The 19,757-nt window shown below is 45.1% G+C and overlaps 1 protein-coding gene across 39 annotated transcripts in view; it reads left to right on the top strand.

The window, feature by feature from the left end:
• Kcnma1 (potassium calcium-activated channel subfamily M alpha 1) overlaps positions 1-19,757 on the top strand; it is a 694,984-nt gene that overhangs the window by 191,405 nt on the left and 483,822 nt on the right. For all 39 annotated transcript variants that reach the window (XM_032917294.1, XM_032917321.1, XM_032917309.1 and 36 more), the window contains exon 2: positions 4,563-4,724. In XM_032917294.1, the coding sequence (XP_032773185.1) occupies positions 4,563-4,724 (162 nt within the window). The remainder of the gene's footprint in view (positions 1-4,562; positions 4,725-19,757) is intronic.

The following is a 19,757-nucleotide window of genomic DNA, read 5'->3' as shown; positions in this document are numbered from 1 at the left end:
TCCCGTCTGTTTGCATGTCTGGAGGTTGGTCCTCCTGAAGCTGGGGCAGTGTAGTCCAAAGTCTACATCTAAAGCGTGCATCTCCCTTGGTAAGGGAGAGGCTGAGACAGTGATGTCCTGGCTGACAACAAGGCCACCCTCTCTTGGTAGCAGTAGAGTCCTCTTCAGGGAAGTTTGAGGGAGCTGGGTGGGTGCTTTGCTATTCAGGACAAGGGTATCTCCCTTCTGATGCAGTCTGCCATGGAAGATAAGAGGAGGAACGAAGTCCTAGGACCCAGAAACCGCCTCACTGTAACCCTGTCTCTCCTTGGAAGAAAGAGGTTTTTCTCACGGAGCTGAGGGCCAGGATACATCTAAGGCAGCACTTGGTTTAGCCTGTCTAGTGTGGGGATTCCTCCCTAGCCATACTGCGTAGGGTTCCACAGTCTTGCTAGATCCTGCAGAAGTTTTCTGTTCTGTTGTCCCTTTTGGAGTCTCACTCTAGACCAGTGGCCTTTCCAGAGCCCAGTGGTCTTGAGAGGCTGTGACAATTGGGGTTTCACTGAACACTGCTTGAACTGCTGTTCCTTTCATACCTTCCCAGAGATGGGGTGCTTCTCCCCACTCTGCATAGAGGAGGCAGATGCTCAGAGTTAATGTGACTGAAGCGAGTAGAGTGCACCCAAGTCCTTATGAGCTCTCTGCTCATAGCCTTAGCCTTCAGACTCTCTGCTGTCCCAGGTGACATCTGCTGCCAGTTACTGACTCTGTAAAATGGTCTATGAAATGTCACGTATGTGCTTAAGAAAGATGAATGCACAGAAAAATCTTACATCCTAGTTGTTGAAATCCAGTTCTGACTTCATAAATGGGGACTATCATTGCCCTAATAAACTCTATCTACCCTAATGCCTCTCATCTCCTGCATGTCATCAGCAGGGTCACTCAACCCTCCAGGACTTTCCTCTGGTATGTGGAATTATAACATTAGTAGAGTGGTGTGGGACTTTGTCTGCTAAGTACAGAATACCCCAGCTAACCTGGCAGGCTGGCACAGGGCTTGCTGTAGCTCCCTGCTTCTGTGGCCCCTCCCCCAGTCCTGCCTCCCACGTGTGGTAATTAAGCTCACAACATCTAGTGTAAGCAAATAATAACAAGGGCATTATCTCCTGTTAGTTTGTGTTTTTCCTTGCCTATCATAAAGCAATTAAAATAATGAATGCCTTGTAAAACAATAGGTAAAGAGGGTTGGTGAAATAGCACGCTATGCGCTGTATACCTCTTGTGCTGTGAATTATAGATGCATTAAAACCATGGTGGCTGCAGGAGACTCCCTGCCTCTGGGCCTTTTTCATGCTGAAAAGTGTCTGTCCTTTGAGATACCAGGCTCAAGCAGCAGGAAATTGGCCCTCCAGGTGGCAGCCAGCGACCAGTTGGCTGGTGTTCTGGGTAGCTGTTGGCAGTATGCTTGCCTAACACGCACAGAAAGTCCCACACCTGATTTCTAGTACTGCACAAAGTGGAAGTGGTGGTGTGTACCTTTATAGCACTCAGCACTCAGCAGGTAGAGGGAGAGGAGATCAGAAGTTCAAGGTCATCTTTATCTCCATAGCTAGTATGAGGCACTTGAGGCTCCCTGAGACCCTGTCTCAAAAACAACCAAGCAGAAACAAATGTTAAGACCTTTTGGGTTGGAAGCACATCTTTCCCTTAGCCCTCACCATTCAATGGCCTGTTCTGAAAGTAACAGGTGATTCTGATTGAGGAGCATTCTAGGAAAGTGCTGGGGTTAAGGTCCACGAACAAGGCCTGATGGTTCTCTAAGTTGACCTCAGGAATGAACATCAGATAAAACTGCGGGTTCTGGAGTAGGTCTGGCACTCTGAGTAGCTGAACGCACTTTGCACTTTTGATTTTGGTACTAGCTCAAGCCTGAGAATCACTGCACTCCAGTGCCAATGTCAGTTGTGAGGTGGAAGTGGGACATTCTAGGATTTGGGACTTGGTATCTATCTATCTATCTATCTATCTATCTATCTATCTATCTATCTATCTATCTATCTATCTATCTATCTATCTATCTATCTATCAATCTATCTATCTATCTATCTATCTCTATCTATCTATCTATCATCTAATTGTCTGTCTATTATCTATCTATCTATCTATCTATCTATCTATCTATCTATCTATCTATCTATCATCTATCCATCCATCCATACTGGTCACTATTTAGTTCTGGGGAGCAGGCAATATCCTCCCACCTGCAGTACCAATCTCACAGGGCAATCCCAGAAGTGACAAGAGGGCTAGGTTTGTTGAATATGTACCTTGTTTACCATGGCTGCCAAAGATCCCATTTCCCCCAGTCCTCCTGGAGAACCATCCCTTGAGTCAAAGCACCAGGACATGAATTAACAGACCAGAGACTAGCCTAGGAGGCTTGAGCAGCAGAAGTCACACAAATCAGCAGGTGGCTCAAGGCCTCCTTATCCCCAGGCTCCCACTGGGGTTGTTCGAGCTCCCACAGTTTAAAACTTTGGAGATTAAAATACCACCCTGCAGCCCCAACTTCTCAGTCCAGAGCCAGGGTCAGCCAGCAGGAGAGAAGCAGGAGTCAGGAATATCCCCAAGCCCAGCAACTCATCCAGCACCCTCTCCCCACTTCCCTGGTCTCACTGCGCTCATCATTCTCCTCACAGAAGGTTTCCACCTCTGCCTTTGGTTCCCCCTCCTCAGTCCCACTTTGCTCCAAAGCACAATGATCCCCCAGTGTTTTCCTTTTGGTGTTTTTCTCTTTGAAAATGAATACCAGGATTTTAAGTGATGAGTATAATTTACTGACATCTTTTGCCATCTCCATCTGCATTAATGATCTCAGTGGGTGTTTGAGTATGGGTCTAGTTAAATTTGATTTTAGAATGATGAGTCTTCTGTGCATGCATTTTTGGACATATTTGTAGAGATAGTTGTTTATCTGAAATCTAAATTTGACTGAAGATCCTATATTTTACATTGTATCCCCAAACCTAGGGCTCTGGAGGTGAGAAAGAACAGATACTCGGAAGTCTTTGTAGCCATCCAAGTTTAGATCGCTTGGGGTTGTTGTTGTTGTTGTTGTTATTGTTGTTGTTGTTGTTACTTTTGTTTTGGTTCTGTGGTCCATGCTGGCTTTAAACTTGTGGATGATCCTCTTGCTTCAGCCTCCTGAGATTATAGGTGTGGGCCACCGTGCCCAATTTCCTTCATATTTACTATGCTGGCTATGTGCTTAAGACTGTGTTAGGCATGTGGCCTGACAGCAGTGTTGGAGCAGGGGGTCATAAATGAAATAAATTAGTGAATTGTGGAGGAAAGAGAGGATTCAAGAGCTATGGGGAACAGTGAAACAAAAAGCGGCACTGGAAGAAGAGAGTTGATGTTTTTCAGAGGGCAGTGGTTGAGAAGCTGACTGCCTGAGTGAAAAACGTAAGGAAACAGAGGCAGAAGCAAGCCTTGAGCATGGAAGGATGCCAGCATCCTGGGCTCTGCACAGCGTGTGCAAAGGTGTACCAACTTCACGTGGGCTCTGGATATCTGAAGGCTCCATACTTTAAGCATATTTCAATTCTGGAAGGGGAAACTTATTGCCTCTTGAAACTCAAAGACCTGGACTTTAACAGCTGGATGCAGGCATTCAGATAATGACATTAATATTCCACATATCTTTCCTCCATGTTGTCTTCCTTTTAGGGAAGGGTCACTTTTCCTCTCTGTTCCAGCATGTGGACTACACTTAAGACTTACTGGCTTGACAGAGGGCATCTGACTATCCCCAACCCAAGCGCCAAGTCATAGAATGAATGATCTAGCCATCTGCATTATTGGTAGAATCATTGAGGGGCCATCCTTAGTCCCTTTGGAACAGTATAGATGGTGAGGAAAAGGTGGGGGATTAGTAAAGGGAGAAGGGTTGGCACTATGAAGGCGGATTAACTTGTGAAGAGACTTTGTGGGGATTGTGACAGGCATGTTACTTTTTCCTTTAAAGTGGTTAGAAAATAATGCAGGCTTTTATCTGTCATCTCAAGGGCATTCTAAATGGAAATTTACAGAAGGATTCTCTGGGCACCACAGTATGCACGTGGAGGTCAGAGGACCATCTTGGGTGTCAGTCTTTTCTGTTCACCTTGTTTGAGACAGAACCTCTCTTTGCTGGTCTCTGTTGTGTGTCCTACCAGGCTAGTTGACCTGTGAGCTTTTGGGGATCTGGAGATCCTGCTGTCTTGGATTTCCATCTTTCTGTATTGTTGAAGTTACAGATGTACTCTACCTTGCCTGGATTTTCCTAGGTTTGGAGGATATAGTCTCATGTTCTCATAGATGCATGGAAAGTGCTTTGCGCATTAAGGAATCTTCACAGCTTGGTTTAAAAGAAAATTAATAAAATAAACTCCTTAGCGATCTCTCATCCCCAACCCCTGTATCTTCATACCCCATTCTATCATCTGGGAAACCCTTTATGTTCTGATTGTTTGTGGGTGAGCATCTTATTTAAATCCAGATGATTCCTATGTCTTAACTCTGATTCTCTCTCTTGCCAGGAGGCCCAGAAGATAAACAATGGCTCCAGCCAGGCAGATGGTACTCTCAAGCCAGTGGACGAAAAAGAGGAGGTGGTGGCAGCCGAGGTCGGCTGGATGACATCTGTGAAGGACTGGGCAGGGGTGATGATATCTGCCCAGACACTGACTGGCAGAGTCCTGGTGAGTCCCTGACCCCTCTTATATGAGGTGGTCTTGTATCTGCAAAGGGGGTTGCTTGTGTGAGGTGATAATGCTCTGAGTTTTCTCCAGGTCAAGTAGGGTGAGTGGCCAGTGCTCCATTGAGCTCTCAGATCAGCCTGGCACTCTTTATACATATCCAAGCCTATGGTTTGGGGCTGTCTATAGAAAGTAGGCCAGCATTGTACACTCACAACCTGCTTGTGGGTTACACTGAACTTTCTGGGTCAGTAAAACAGGTGTACACATGTGGACACAGAACCACTCATGTACATACTAGGCTTGTATGATCTCAGGATAAAGGGTAGGGTATAGCAACATAAACCAGAACCATGTCCAAAGTTTGTCAGTCCAGGACCCAGGACTCTATCTATCTTTACTTATACCACCTCTGGGGGGGAGGGGGAATTTATGTATGTGTTTAGGCAAAAGCTCATGTGTCTGTTAGTCTGTACAAATCACTGCTGTCCTCTACTGACCTTGAAGATCTTGCTTGGGTACCTTGTCCTATTCTGTACTGTGTGAGTTAGCTCCTGAAGTACTCCTAAGGAGACTTTGAACAACTTCTGGTGTGCATGTGTGTATGTATTGGGTGCAAGATATAGTGTGTATATGATGCCTGTGTATGGGGATACAATGTGCATTGCAGGGTGTGTGTGTGTGTGTGTGTGTGTGTGTGTGTGTGTGTGTGTGTGTGCTGTGCTCTTGTATTTCTTAGGTGCCCTGTTTCTGGCTCTGTCACCTAAGCCCTTCACAGTCAGGGCTCACACAGGCACATCTTTCCTCTCTTATCTGTTTATAGAGAGCTTGGCTTTACCAGTTGACCTTGTGAGCCCCTGGTTTGGGTTAAGAGTTGTGACTGAGACAGGCTTGTCGGGGCCAAAGGGCTACTGGAGTTATCAGTGTTTTAGTGCAAAGAATAGGGAAGAAATGGGCAGGTGGGGACTGTCACTTATCCCTGCCAGATCTATCCTAGGTGACTTCCTTTCCTATTGCAGCCCTGACTGGTGTCTTTCTTGGATCTGGTCTGGGTCAGGAGTTTCCTGATGATGCGTCCAGGTGACTTCTCTCTGTGACTTCAGTATATGTTTTGTGTGGGTCACCTTTCTTGGGCTTGAGGTAGGGGTTCAGTCAAGAGACAATTGGCTGGTAGGTAGAATAAGCAGGGACCTCATCAGTTCCTAGATCAAAGATCAATCTGAGACCTGGGGTAGTACGCATAGTCCCCCAGAAACTGCTTCTTCAGAGAGGAAGTGAATGCAAATGAGGAGAGTCTCACTCTTCCCTCACTGCTGGAAGGAGTGGGAAAGATACTCCAGACCCTCCCTGAGGAACCCAAGGGACAAGCCAAATAACCTGGTGGGAGAACAGGAACCTTCTTTGAGTTTAGGCCAAAAAGTCACATTGACTTTTTAGCTGAAGGTTGACTTAAAAGAGGGGAGGTGGAAGTTGGCACTTCTGAGGACAGAGAAACTAGCAAGGTCAGTTGCTACAAGGGGAAAGACAGGAGGACAGTTAGGTCCTTTGTGATCTAAGAGAGGATTTGATGAAGATGTGCATGTGGCTTGCTGCTGGATGTGGTAGTGGGGGTGTCGTCATCAACTCCACCATCTAATTCTGTAGGCGGGTTTCTGTTGCTCTTCCACACAGAGATCTGAATAGACTTTGCCCTGGAGACAACTGAGGTTGGGTTCTGGGTCTGTATATTCTTGTGCAACAGTGGCGAGGCCATGCCTTCCACATATACAGTGGCTGCTCTGTAGAGTCATGCAGATGATCTGTGATAGCCATACTTTGAATTTTGAGTGAGCAAGTTTAAGAATAAAAGCCAAAGTAAAAGGGAAAATATCATGCTGTGGATAGATGTCAAAGTGTCATCAAACTGATATACAAAACATCCCATGACAGACATGGACTGGGGAAATTGAGACGGTCAGTTGGAATTCCCAAATTGAATGCCCCTCCCCCCACCATGGCTGAGTTTCTGGTGGCTGATGTTCCAGTTTCTCCTTCTCTTTATTATGGGATGGGCAGTAGTAATATCCATTACCACTACTAGTACTATATTATGGCTAATGTGACATCTATTATTATGCTCAGCCTGGTTTAACCCTCCCTGTCACAGAGACTGTGGGGGTAGTCCATCACAGTAAAAGGGCCTTGGAGGGCTCTCTGAGATGAACCTTCTTGGGTCTGAAATGGGAGCAGTCCCACTTCAGAGTCAGCTTCTCAGTGAGCTCATACAGGACATGATAGTTTACCAGTGTAATATACATCACAGAGGCTATGGCAGACACGGGGCGGCAGGATAGGGAATGATGTCATATTTGCACCTGTCTGAGGCCATCACAGCCAGTGCCGGTGTGTTCATCGGAACCATCTAAGGGTTCCCAAGATCCAGCTCTGTGCCAAACATTTTGCCTGATGAAGTGGGAAATAGACACTGACAAGTTCTTGCTTAGCATGCATCAGGCCCTGGGTTCAATAATGAGTACAAAAAAAAAAAAGGAGAGAGAGAGAGAGACAGAGAGAGAGAGAGACAGAGAGAGAGAGACAGAGAGAGAGAGAGACAGAGACAGACTAAATATGATATGTATCTCAGGACTTCAGAGGCTGAGGCAGGAGAATCACAAGTATAAAGAAGGCCTATGCTACATATCAATATCCTGCTTTAGAAACAAACAACAAAAATCCCAACCAGAGGGAGGAAGGGGCTTCTTGATTGGCCAGCTAGGAAGAGTGTCTAAGACAGAAAGATTGCTCACTGTTTAGTTTCCCCTTTCAAAAGTAGATGAAATCCAAGGAAAGCAAGTTATATGAGCAGCACATGCTACATCATTGAACTCTGGAGATTGATCCAGTGAGGCCAAGGGCCAAGAAGGCCAAGGCATTGAATTCAAAGAAGGCCTGGACATTTGCCTGGAGACAGCTTGTCTGGCCTGAGAATACCAAGCTAATGCATTTGGGCAGAGTTCTTAGGACAAGGAGATTTTGACAGTGGGGTGCTGTGTTTGTCTGTCCCGTAACCACTTGGGCAGTGGTGGCTACTCAGAGGGAATGCTCCTGAGACAACTTAGGGTAGTGAGCTGCTACCTTAGTGATAGCACACTAGGGCAAGACAAGGCTTGAAGCATAGGCATTGTCACAAGATCAGGTAGGTAGATAATAAAATATGATATTGTACAATTGGGGAGCATAGGGCCAAGCACTCTCCAAACACATCAATGCTGCTAATGTACCATCAATTGCTTTATGGAGAGTATCTTGTGAGCCCTGCAGGCACTGCCTCAGCCCTGCTCCTTGCCATCAGTTGAAAAGGCATGGGGCATGTTGGTCGGTGTATTCAGACACATATTCTATACAGCTGTTGGGTTGCAGGGTGTTCTAGTTTCATTCCTGTTGCCATGATAAAATACCTAGACAAAAAGACACTTAGAGGAGAAGGGGTTTCTATCAGCTCATAATTCCAGGTTACAGTCCACACCGTGGGAAAGTTGAGGTGGCAGGAACTTCAGGAGGGTTTAAGACTAGAGAGAACAAATGCATCATACTCACTCAGTTAGGCTTCTCCTTTTAGACATTTTGGGAACCCCTGCCTAGGAAATAGTGCTTCCCACACTGGGCAGGTCTTCCCACATCATTTAATTTAATGAAGACAGTTCCCCAGAGACCTGTCTATAGGCCAACCCACAGCAGACAATCCCTCATCAAGTTTCTTCCCAAGTGATTCAGTGTTGTGGCAAGTTGACAATTACAGCTAACCGTCACACAGGGGCTCATAACAAGGAAGTAAGTTAATTTTACCAAAGAATCCATCTCTCCTTTGCAACCGAGAGAAAAATCAAGGCGCAGGGAGGGGTTTTGCTTGGAAAACAGAAAGCAAATCAAATGTTAGTGGTAGAGCCAGCTGTGTAGCTACATGGATTTCAGGTGCTCAGCTCAGTGTTCCTTCTGGATTATGACCGCCTAGGTAAGGACAGTGCCATTTCTAAGTCACTATTCAGTATTGCTCTGAATATGACAATCTAATATTACTGTTCTAGACTCAGCCAGGTCTGAGGCCCTCAGTCTTGATCCTCTTAACCCTCACAGGTAGAAACAGGTTCATCCCAATCCTTTTTGCCTAGGGCTGTCCAAGGTGTCAACTGATCTCTCATCTACTTGAAGAAAGTCCTGCCAGGGTTCTGGATCCCCTTGACATGATGGATCCCTACAACACAGAGCAATGTCTCAGAAGTTTTGGAGGAAAATGCAGAGCCTGGCTTTGTACAGAACACAGATTTTACCAGCACACAGGACAAAGCTGCCCTCCATGTTCTGAGCCCAAGGCTGTGTTTGTTTTGGGCTGTCCAGATGTTTATCCCTGTAATAGTGGCACCAAATCAGTACTACGCACTGGCTTTTCAGTTTCCTTTTTCAGTTTTTAATGTTTTTCTTGATGCATGCTTAGGAGCTTGGCCTCCACATCTGAGTCCCTTTTTACCTGTCTGATTATTATAGGTGAGACTATTAAAGCTGGAATATGGAATATGGTCTAGCTGGGGAAGGATTGGCTAAGTAGCCTAGATTATCTGTAAACAACTGAGCTCACTGGCCAAGTACCACATTCATTTGATGAATGATAATTTCTTCACAGCTCTGGCTGTGTACTCTATACAGGCACAAAACAGTTAGCAAACACAAACAAAACCAAATGTGAGTTACTTGTACTGTTGGACTTAATGATAATTGTACAGTTCAATCCCAGGAATGACAGGTGGTTGGCAATACTCAGCTGGGCCTCAGCACCAAAGTGGTCAGTTCTTTGACTCCAAGGTTTCAGATCTCAGTCTTTCTCCTTAGCACCAAGCTTCCCAGACAAAAACCTGAGAGGCCAGAGGGGCATAGCTCTCTTCTGAAACACAGGTCTGAGCCATAGGACCCCAAAGTAATGGCATGCAGACAAGGTTATCTCTTCCTTTGTTTCATTTTTTAAATTAAAGAATATTTTATTTAAAAGTTTTAATTAAAAACAACAAGGTGTGTGTATGGGTGTGTGATATGCTTGTGAATATGTAGGCTTCTGTATCTGTGCAGCTGGATATAAAGACCAGCGCAAAACACCCCGGTGCCTTTCTCCACATTGTATTGCCTTGAGAAGGGGACTCTCTCTGACCTGAGAACTGACCATCTTGGCTAGGCTGGCTTGACCATGGAGCTCCTGTGATATGCCTGCATCTGCTCCCACTCAGCTATGCTATGGAGCCATGCCTGGCTTTCTACCAAGGTACGCTAGGGATTAGAACTCGGTAATGCAAACTAGCTTTTAACCACTCAGCTATCTCCCTAGCCTCCAAATTAATGACTGTGAAAGTAAAATTAGGTGTGTCTGTCTGCAGACCCATCATCAATGTATTCAATCAATCACCTATCCAACATATTGGGGCAAAATTGCAACTCATGGAATGTGTGTGTCCTCTTTTTCTTTCCCGTTTCTCGTAGTTCCTAATGAACTTAGTGGAACAGTTATTTCCATCACATTTACATCGTGTTAAGTATTACAAGTAATCTAGGGATAGTTTCAAGCCTATGGGAGGATATGCGTAGGCTTTCTGCAAGTACTACACCATTTATATAAGGTGTACAGCATTGAATTCGATGCCCACAGGGAATCTTGGAAGCAATCTCCCACAGATGCTGATGGACAATCGTAGAACAGTACATGCTTATTTTAGAATTCTGGAACATGTTGGATTGCTGAGAAGTTCCAGTTTAGGATATGGAGTTGGCCTACACTCAGTGAGACTTCAATATGAAGGAAGATGTCTTTAGGATTCTTCCCAAATGCTTGGGCGTTGCTGAGGGCTGCATTGCCTACAGTTCACCTTATTTACTTCAGGCATACACTCCTGGAGAAATTAAATAAGCTACTTTTACTAAAAATTATGGATTTGTCAGCTAACACCATGATTATTCTAAATTGGGAAAGGGGTAATATCTCTTTGGTGACTGCTGTGAGCCAAGGTTGACTGGACCACATGAACATAGAGAAGTCCGGGTTTGAATTCTATGTTGGCTCACTCCCCCCAATTTTCTCTGTTTCTATTCTCTTTCCTTCTCGGTCTTGAGTTCCTCACTTTGATAATTGACATACATATTTGCTATTAGGTGTTTTGTACATTTTTTTTATGCCAGATTAAACCCTTGTAATGCTGAAGTGATATCTTAAGATAGGGGGCATGAAATACATGGCCCTGCTTTTGCTTGTTAGACTCAAAAACCTAAAATCAATATAGATATTTTAGTTCAAGGTTGGCAAATGTTCCTGTTGTGAACATGCGAGGGTTTGTGAACTATGCACACTCCATGTTAACTGCTTCATCTGCCATTTTGATTTTAAAGCAGTCACAAACACCCACACTGCACGTGTATTCCAATAAAACTTTATTGACAGTAGCAGGTGATGGGCCCATGTGCTTTCTTCCAAAAGCAGCAGTTTATCCCCTTACTTTATAAAGGAATCAAAAGGTAGGAATATTCTTATAGAATACAAGTAATAGTAGTGGAAAATCCATTTACAAGGAAGAAAGATGTAGATATATACATACACACACACACACGCACACACACAAAAACATATAAACACTTAGCCCCTTCCACAATCTCCACAGAAACTTCATTTCTAAATAGTCACATTCATTTCCATTGATCTCAGAGGAACCATCTCTCTAAGAAATTGAACAGTAGCCACAAGACAGGGTCTGAGCCATGACTGCATTGCCTAGACCTCCTGTCAAACCTATGACTGATGCCGCGTTTTATGATTTTGTTAAAAGACCGATTTCCCCAACACAATAACTGCCTCCTTGGGCAAAGATAAGCCCTTAGCTTCATTCATTTTAGTTTATTTCCCTGCTTGCATACACTGCTGCACTTGAACATTACTCCAGGAAGCATGCAAATATAATTCCACCAACTGAAAACATTTGCTATTTGCTCCCACGTCTAGGGGCGGCTTTATCAATGTATGGAGAAACAAAATGCCAGTCTCACCCTTTATCATTCTCAATAGGTCATATGGGTGGCATTTGACACATTATGTACCCAGTCTGGGCCATTTTATTTTTATCTTCAGGGGCTTGAGAGACAATACATGCTCAGCTTGCCTTTCAAGCAGAAGTCACCCCATTGGGTTATTGGGGTGAAGTAGCTGTGCTGTGCTTGCTGAACAGTTTGAACATGGTACTCAATCAGTGAACCCGAAGATGGATGCACAGGGGCACAAGGAATCTGTTGTGTGACGTGTGTTACTGTCCTTCATTACTTACCATTGGGGTGGGGGGAGGGCTGCTGATGCCGGCCATGCTTTTTTTTTTTTTCCGGAGCTGGGGACCAAACCCAGGGCCTTGCGCTTCCTAGGCAAGCGCTCTACCACTGAGCTAAATCCCCAACCCCCCGGCCATGCTTCTTGTGTGTATCCTCTCCTCTGTCAGTGGAGCTTGGTGGCAAATTTGCACACAGCACACATGTCCATTTTCTCTTCCCTTCCCCACATCAATCCTTTATCCTTTCGTATTTTTGGCAAAGCTACATAAAATTGCCACAGTGTCAACTATTACTTTATAGGGCAGAAAGAATAGGGACGTTTTGGGGTTGCATTATGGGTAGTGACGTGTTACTGCTTCTTTTCTGTCCTGTTGAAAGCCAACAGGTTTTATTGGCATGAACACCCTTAAGGGGGGGCTTTGGGTCAAATGACCCCCTTAGTAATTCACTGCTAGGACTTAAATTATACCTATTTTATCCTGTGTTTGTACGTTGGTATTAGTCAAGAAATCAGAGATGATATATTGCATTTTTATATGATTAAGTAACTGTTTTGACGTTGATGGAAGAGGCACCAAAGTTATGACACTTGTTATTTGTGACCTAGTACAGGTCACAGGATGGAAGATTGCGTCACAGGAGCGGTTGCACTGAGCAGGCTCCCACCATAGGGAGCGAACTGCCCGTTGCTGGAGATGTTCACAGTTGTCTTCTGACATAACTACCAACAATTGGTCAAGCCGAATCCTCACTGCTTTAATTAAGTGGAATTGAATGCAAGAGATGCTTTGGGATAAAAAACGATTCTCTGGGAACTTGAACAGACTTCATTTCCTATCTGATCTGGGAGATTGCCCCTGCATGTCAGCCTATAGATGCTCGCAGAGGCATTTGGAGCAGGAGAATAAAATGATTCCATTTCCACATCAACTTCTAGTCCTTTTTTATTTTTTAAATTGAAAAGCTATATCCATTCACTTATAATATCCCGGGGGCAGGGCATGCCACACATTAAAGTCAGGAGAAACTTTTAGAGATAGCTTTCTACTTTCTGTTACCATTTAGGTCCCTGGGATTGATCATGGGTGGTCAGACTTGGTGGCAAGTCCGTTTACCTATGGAACCGTTTCGCTGGCCCCAGCAGCTTCCGTTCTTATTTCCCTGCTGGGCCCTTCTCTCATGTCACAGGGGTGACACTGCTGAAACTACCCAACCACATGGTTATAGCACATGGGCCAGAGTGGCTCACTGCTCAGTTTGTATGACTTAGGAGCAAAAGTTAGTTTTTCACATTTTCAAATTACTTTAGAAAAATCTAAAAAGTATTTTGCAACAAGTGAAAAGTATACAAAATTCAAGTTCCATTGTCCTCAAAATTTAATTGTTATAAAGCCATGCAAGTTCATTTACCTCATGTCTGTGGCTGCTTTTGTAACACAATCCTGTGAAGACGTGAGAAGCATCCACGGAGTCCCAAACACTTACCAGACTAAAACCAGTTACTGTTTGACCCCGTGGTGAAAAAGTTTGTTGCCCCCTTCGAAACTGGTGAAATTCTTTCCAAAGAATTTTCTAAGGTTCCCAGTGCACAAGGTAATAGACAGGATATAACATTTCTGCAGTCTCTGAGCAATGTGCCTATATTACTCCTGTAAGCTCAAGTCAGTCTTAAGTAGAGTAGGAAGAGATGGGGGTGAGTGGTCCCAGGCTGCTAGCGAGTTCGTTGTTGTTTGTTCTTTTAGCAGGTTCAGCCTAGGGACTGGACACAGTCCGTTTCTGAGATCACCATAGCGAAGCCACCCCTCGCTCCTTCAGTCTGCTACCTAAGGCCCTTCACCAGACCTCCATAGTACTGTCCTTCCCTCTCCCTGACTCCTTATGTGAGGGCTCTCCTGATGCAGGTCTGTAGGGCGGTCACCTCAGCCCACACTGGCTGCTGGCATGAAAACTAGCACTCAGTGTACCCAGCTATCCAGTGTGCCCTGTAAAAAGCCCAGCTGCTAATTTTACTAGCCGGCAGGTTGGCTCCTCTGGTCTCCCCAGAGCATATGGGAAAAAGAAGGACAGACTTAGAAATCAGACAGTTCTGGAGAAAGGAAGATCCTTATGGCCCGAGAGTTTCATGCTGGCCCCCCAGACATTGTTCTGGTACAGTAACTCCTCTACCTTTGGATGTCCAAGAGAATGGTGGCTGGGTAGGAGTAGTACTTACTTGTCTTTAACTCAACCATTTGCCTGTCCAGCTCTCTGGAACTAATCCCCATGTGTTTATTGTTACCATACATTCTAACGGAATGCTGTTTCCCACCCTGCTTAGCCTCTGTTGGGTTGCAAGCTAGGCATTCTGCCCTTCAAGTAGGAATCTGACTGGTGTCTGTCCACTTTTCAGCTTCTCTACTCACTTGCCAGAACATACCAGGAGGTGATACGGAACACTTTGTAACAACAAATATTCTGTATTCCTGGCAAGGAGCTGCTGTAGTGTGGTCCTTGGAATACAGAGGGCCTCTGTGTGTATTGTGGCTGAAGCTGCAACCAGACTGCCATCCCTGTCTAACCTCTCCTCAGGGCTTTCATTCTGGGCCAGTAGCTTCATCTTTTGAAGCCACAATTTCCTCATCTTGCTGGTGGGGAGAATGTCAGACTCTGGGTCTTCCTGTTGTGGCGATAAGTCATTGAATACATGTCAGAAAAAAATGCATCTTGTGTGGTTAGTGCTTAATAAATATTGGCTCCTATGGTTTGTGTTACCTGTCAGCCCAGGCATCATGTTATAGTAGGCTGTCACAGAGAACAACAAAGGCAGAGGGAAGAATAAATCCTTTCCTGGGATGAGAGAGGGAGAGAAGGGGGGGCAAACTCTTGAAACCTCTCTGAACCTAATATTTTCTCAGAGGACCAAGAAGCACTGAACAAGGCTGCTGGATGATTCTGGGTCTAGCTAGTCATCCCTAGTGTGGGTATAACGTAGGTCTAGTCAGTCAATGTTTGTTCTGTGCACACCCTTCATTCAGGTCCATCCAGGGTCTGGCCTTTCTGAGACTGGACTGGCTCATGCCAGCCTGACTCATCATTGTCAAACTGGCCAGAAAATTCTCACTTCATATACTGCCTTCCTGAGTTGTACAAGGGCCAGAGGCGGGGTTGTATTCAGCTCCCTAGAGCTGTCATTGTGGGCAAGTGTGTCACAGGAAAACCTTTGGCAGGATAACAGATTAGCCTCATGGAAAGAGGATCAAATACATTCTCCACGCCCAGTCTTCCCTGGAGGTAGAGTGAGTGTGACAGGGTACGTGGCTGACTTCAGTGGGCTCGTCAACACCATATGTGAGGTATGTGTGACAGCTATTTTGGTGGCCACATAGCCATTGAAAAGATGTGGGTGAACATAGTATGTACATGGACGTGTATAACCATACATGTGTACATGTGAGGCAGGTCCCCTGGGCTCTTTCAAGCATCCTGCACAACTATTAGAAATTAGCCACCATTCAAGGCACCAGACACCTGTTGTTTCTTACAGACTAGAGAACTCTGTACAATATAAAAGGTGCAAACTGAAAAACAGGATGCTTGGATTGGCTTGGAGGCTGTGGCTAGTCCCTCGAGCAGACCTGGGACCTCAGTGTTTCTAATTCCAGTCTCAGATTCCGTGAGTCCCTGCTGCCGGATCCCAAGGGCCAAATAAATATGATTTTATGACTAACATCAGCCGGCCTTCTGCTTTACTGCCCTTCTGCCTCTTTTCCTTCTTTCTGGACCAGTAAGAGCTGGTGCCCCCTGGAGGCTTAGAATAGAACGGGCGATTCAGAGCTTTTTCAGTCGGGGCTTGCAGTGTTTTCCCACCCACCTTGCTTCCCAAACCCTTAGAGGTTTACATGTGGCTATTTGTGAGAAAAAGAAAATGTCTTAGTGGGCTGTGACTGTCCTCAGAACCTCCATTCCAGCTGCGAGGAATTTTAGTAGAGAGGCTCAAAAATAGAGACGGTGATGGTGGTGAAGTCGCTCACACTAGGGACCACATGCAAGCTGACACTTCCGAGTTTAGTTTGCGAGGCTATGTTTAGGAGGAGGCAGACGGACTCGTGCCTGTGGGCCCTAAACACTCCAATCTGGAGGACTAGAAGCCCCATTTAGAGAGTCAGGTTCCAGAAAAAGGCATCTTCCAGAAAAGACAATTTTAGGGAAACGACACCACCCAAAAGCCAACATTTGGTTCTCAAAACTTTTTTTTTTTTTTAAATAAGAATTGTTCTTTCTACTTTGGGTAGAGAGAGAAGGAAAGGTTGCCGGTTGCTTCTTGCCTGTCTGTCTTAAGGAATCAGAACACTCATAAACTTAATTAAATGCACCCAAGCCTCTTATGCATCAGGGTTCTCGTTTTGCCCATCTAGTTAATTTTAGTTAATGAAATTGGCCATGTACTGGTATGGAGAGCCTGGGGTAGGAGAAGCCAGAGAACTCTCAGCGATAACTTGGGTTACTGTGTAAGCCTGAGAGGACATGGGTTTTTATTTAACCTGAGGCTTCCAAGGTTCCTTACATCTATGTGCCTCCACCTTAGGCAAGCAGACCATCAGGCCTTTCTTGTTTGCAAGAAATGGGTTAATCCAGAAAGTAAATGAACTAGACACACTGTCTCTTCCACAGGCCTGGAAGCCCAGGATCCAGTAGGGTAACGGAAAGGGTCAACAAACTCTTACCATAGCCATTGCCTCTGCCAGTTTTTCCCTGTTTAATGTCTCCCACCCCACCTTTTTTTGTGACTGTGGCTAGAGCAACTCTCCTCAGGAAGGTAGGGAGGAAGAGCTCACTGGGGAGCAGAAAAAACAATCAGCATAGTTGGGGGCTGCTATAGCAATAATGCTACAAAACAGGCCAGATCACAGAAATGGGGATTTCAAAAGGTAACAGTTGCCTGGTTTCTGTCTGTCACCAAAACCTGCTAGATCTGTTGGCTTGTAAACTTTGTTTTGTTTGAGATGGAGTCTCCCTCTTAGGAGCCCAGAGTTCATCAAGTAGGATAGAACTGATGGCTACTGAGCTCAAAGATCTGCCTGTCTCTGCATGTAGTTTGGAAGACCCCAGAGAGCAGTCCTGACCATCCTTCTGGCTTTTGGAGAAAGGTCTGGATGTGATGGATTTATTGGGGAGTCCATGCTGAACTGGTTTTATGGACTGGATACTCAGAGAACTACCTATCTGTGTTTCTGTCTCTGCCTAAAGGACAGTTGGCAGAAGGAAAGTTGTTGCTTTCGTAGCTGTTAGAGAAGCTACTGTGATTTTGTCTTCCCTCTAAGTCAGGGTCTGGGTAACTTAATATCTTAGCCACCTCAGAGTTTTCCAGAAAGTTTAGATCGATGTTTTGGAGAAGCAGATCCCTTGGTCAAGTGCTTGCCTCATAACCACAGTGACCCCGGTTTAAGCTCTGGGACTAACATAAAAAAGCCTAGTTCCGGGGAGGCAGAGGGGCCACTGAGAGGGAGACTCCATCTGAAACAAAACAAAGTTTGCCTGAGAAATAACATTTGAGCCTGTCCTCTATCCTCCACTAAAGCCTATTTCCCTGCTTGCTCAAACCCACATACAAAACCAGATCTTTTTTGTCCAAAGACGAAATTAATAGTGAACAGAGAGCCATGTGCCACCTCTGCTGTAACCTTCTTAGGTGACATTGAACAATCAGGACCTCAGAGTTTCCATGGGTAAAATGGTGAGTGTCCAGCATTTATGAGCAGTCTGTTCCTTTGCAGGCTCTCCCAGCTCTGGGCTCCCACATCCACCTACTTACAACAGAAAGACTAGCATGAACTTGCCTTTCTTAAACCTATAAGGCACTTGGCCTTGTGTTCAGCATTGGGAAGGGTGCACATTAGTCTTTTTCTTAGCGGTTGGTCCCACTGAGAGGATGTGAATAGATCTGGGAAGTTCTTTCCTGCCCTTCCACACAGATTAGTGAGTGGTCTAACATCTAAGCATCCTCCCATGGCTTACAAACCTGAGAGGTAGGGCAACTGATTTCCACTCATCTCCTTTTCTCAAATGAATCTCTTCGACAAACATACAAAGAAGGGAAGCATCTCTCTAGAAGGGACGGTGGCTATGGAGTTGACAGGAGGAAGGATACCATGGGAAGAGGGCCTCTGTCTTTTAAGTCCAAGGAATTAGTCTCTTTTTAGATGGCACAGCCTTGGAACCTGCATCGAATATTATCTTTGCTTTGCTATGATCAAATCCCTGGAAAGAAGTGACTTAGCGGGGAAGGACTTCTTTCACACTCATGGTCTGACAAGCCAGAATCTGTCTCTACTGTAGCAGGGAAAGCCTATAGTCCATGGCTTATCACAGCTGTGGTGCCAGTGCACGAGGCTGATTGTTCACAGCTCAAATGGATTGAGAGACAGAGCATGTGGGCCAGAAGGGGCTAGGTTATAATCCTATCTACAAGAATCTACTTCTTCCCACCAGGCTTCAACTCCTCAGGTTCTACAGTCTCCCAACACAGCATCCCAGATGGGGAACATGTACTCAAAACATGTGCTTGTGGGGAGCACTTCACCTATCAACCTGTAATAGAACCCTTTATTGGACCATCTTCACAGAGTTGGCCTTCTCTAAGGGATGCTTACTATGACTCTGTGTGAAGTATGACAGTTCCGTTGGCCTACAATGATTTGAAGGGATGCCCTTCCACCACCCTTTGTGTTAGGAGACCCCAGGTTACAGATGTCCCTTCCTACCATGGAAGCAGTCCTGCAGTCCTTGAAGGTTGTTTTTTTTTTTTGTCTATTTCAGAGGCAGAAACTTCTCTGTCTTTGCACCTATGAACAAACCTTTCATAAATGGCACATTTACTTAAAACAATGACTGCCAGAGGCAGGCGGGAACGAGCAAGGAGCTGGAGTTGTTACTGTGGAGTAAGGTAGCACACTCAGGGGGCCTAGCAAAAAATGAAACCCTACCCAGGCTACTTCCCAAAGTTATGCCAGGGTATCTAACACTGTGGGTGATCCGTGCAATTCAGATTGCAGTAATTTCCCAAATGGAACTTCGAGTTAACTTCCTAGATGAGCTGAAGAAAAACAACTGTAACACGCCCTCGGTGGGCTATTTCAAGTGTTTCCAATTTAATTAACGGGATTCTAAGCAAAGACTGTCCAGAATCTTGGGAAGGAAGGGCTGTCCTTTCCTGGGTCTTCAAGGATGAAGCATTGCTCTTTGTCTGTTCACTCTCCCAGGTTCTTTGCCCCTGAGAGTTTGAGCACAGGATTTCCATAGTCCCCTGGCCCAAAGGGAGTTGCACTCTGGGGCATATGGCTATATTATTGAATAGACTTTGTAGACAAAACTCAGCAAGGCATTCAGAAATTAAAAAAAAATACATATTTTTCTTTCTCCCTGGACTAAGATGGAGAGATCAAGATGGAAATGGAATAGGCGGGTGGGAGTAAGAAGTTATTTCTCTTTCGTTTAAGTTTGTTTCTGCTACAGCCTCTGGTCCTAATAATTTCTGCTGTGGAATTTAATTTTGTCAGACTTGGATTCCTCGTACTTTTGCCAAAGGTAGTATATTCTGGAGATGTGAAGTGACAGGAGAAACAGCCCCCACTTCCTGCAAGATAATTTTGTGTACATTAAACAGACACATTAAGCCATTTAGAGGAGAGGTGTTTGTTCTCAGGAGTCTGGAAAAAAATCTGAATTTCTAAT

The sequence above is a fragment of the Rattus rattus genome, chromosome 12 (assembly GCF_011064425.1).
Source record: "Rattus rattus isolate New Zealand chromosome 12, Rrattus_CSIRO_v1, whole genome shotgun sequence".
In the NCBI taxonomy this organism is placed as follows: Eukaryota; Metazoa; Chordata; class Mammalia; order Rodentia; family Muridae; genus Rattus; species Rattus rattus.
Note: the sequence above shows the minus strand (reverse complement) of the source record. Positions and strands in the feature narration are given on the sequence as shown.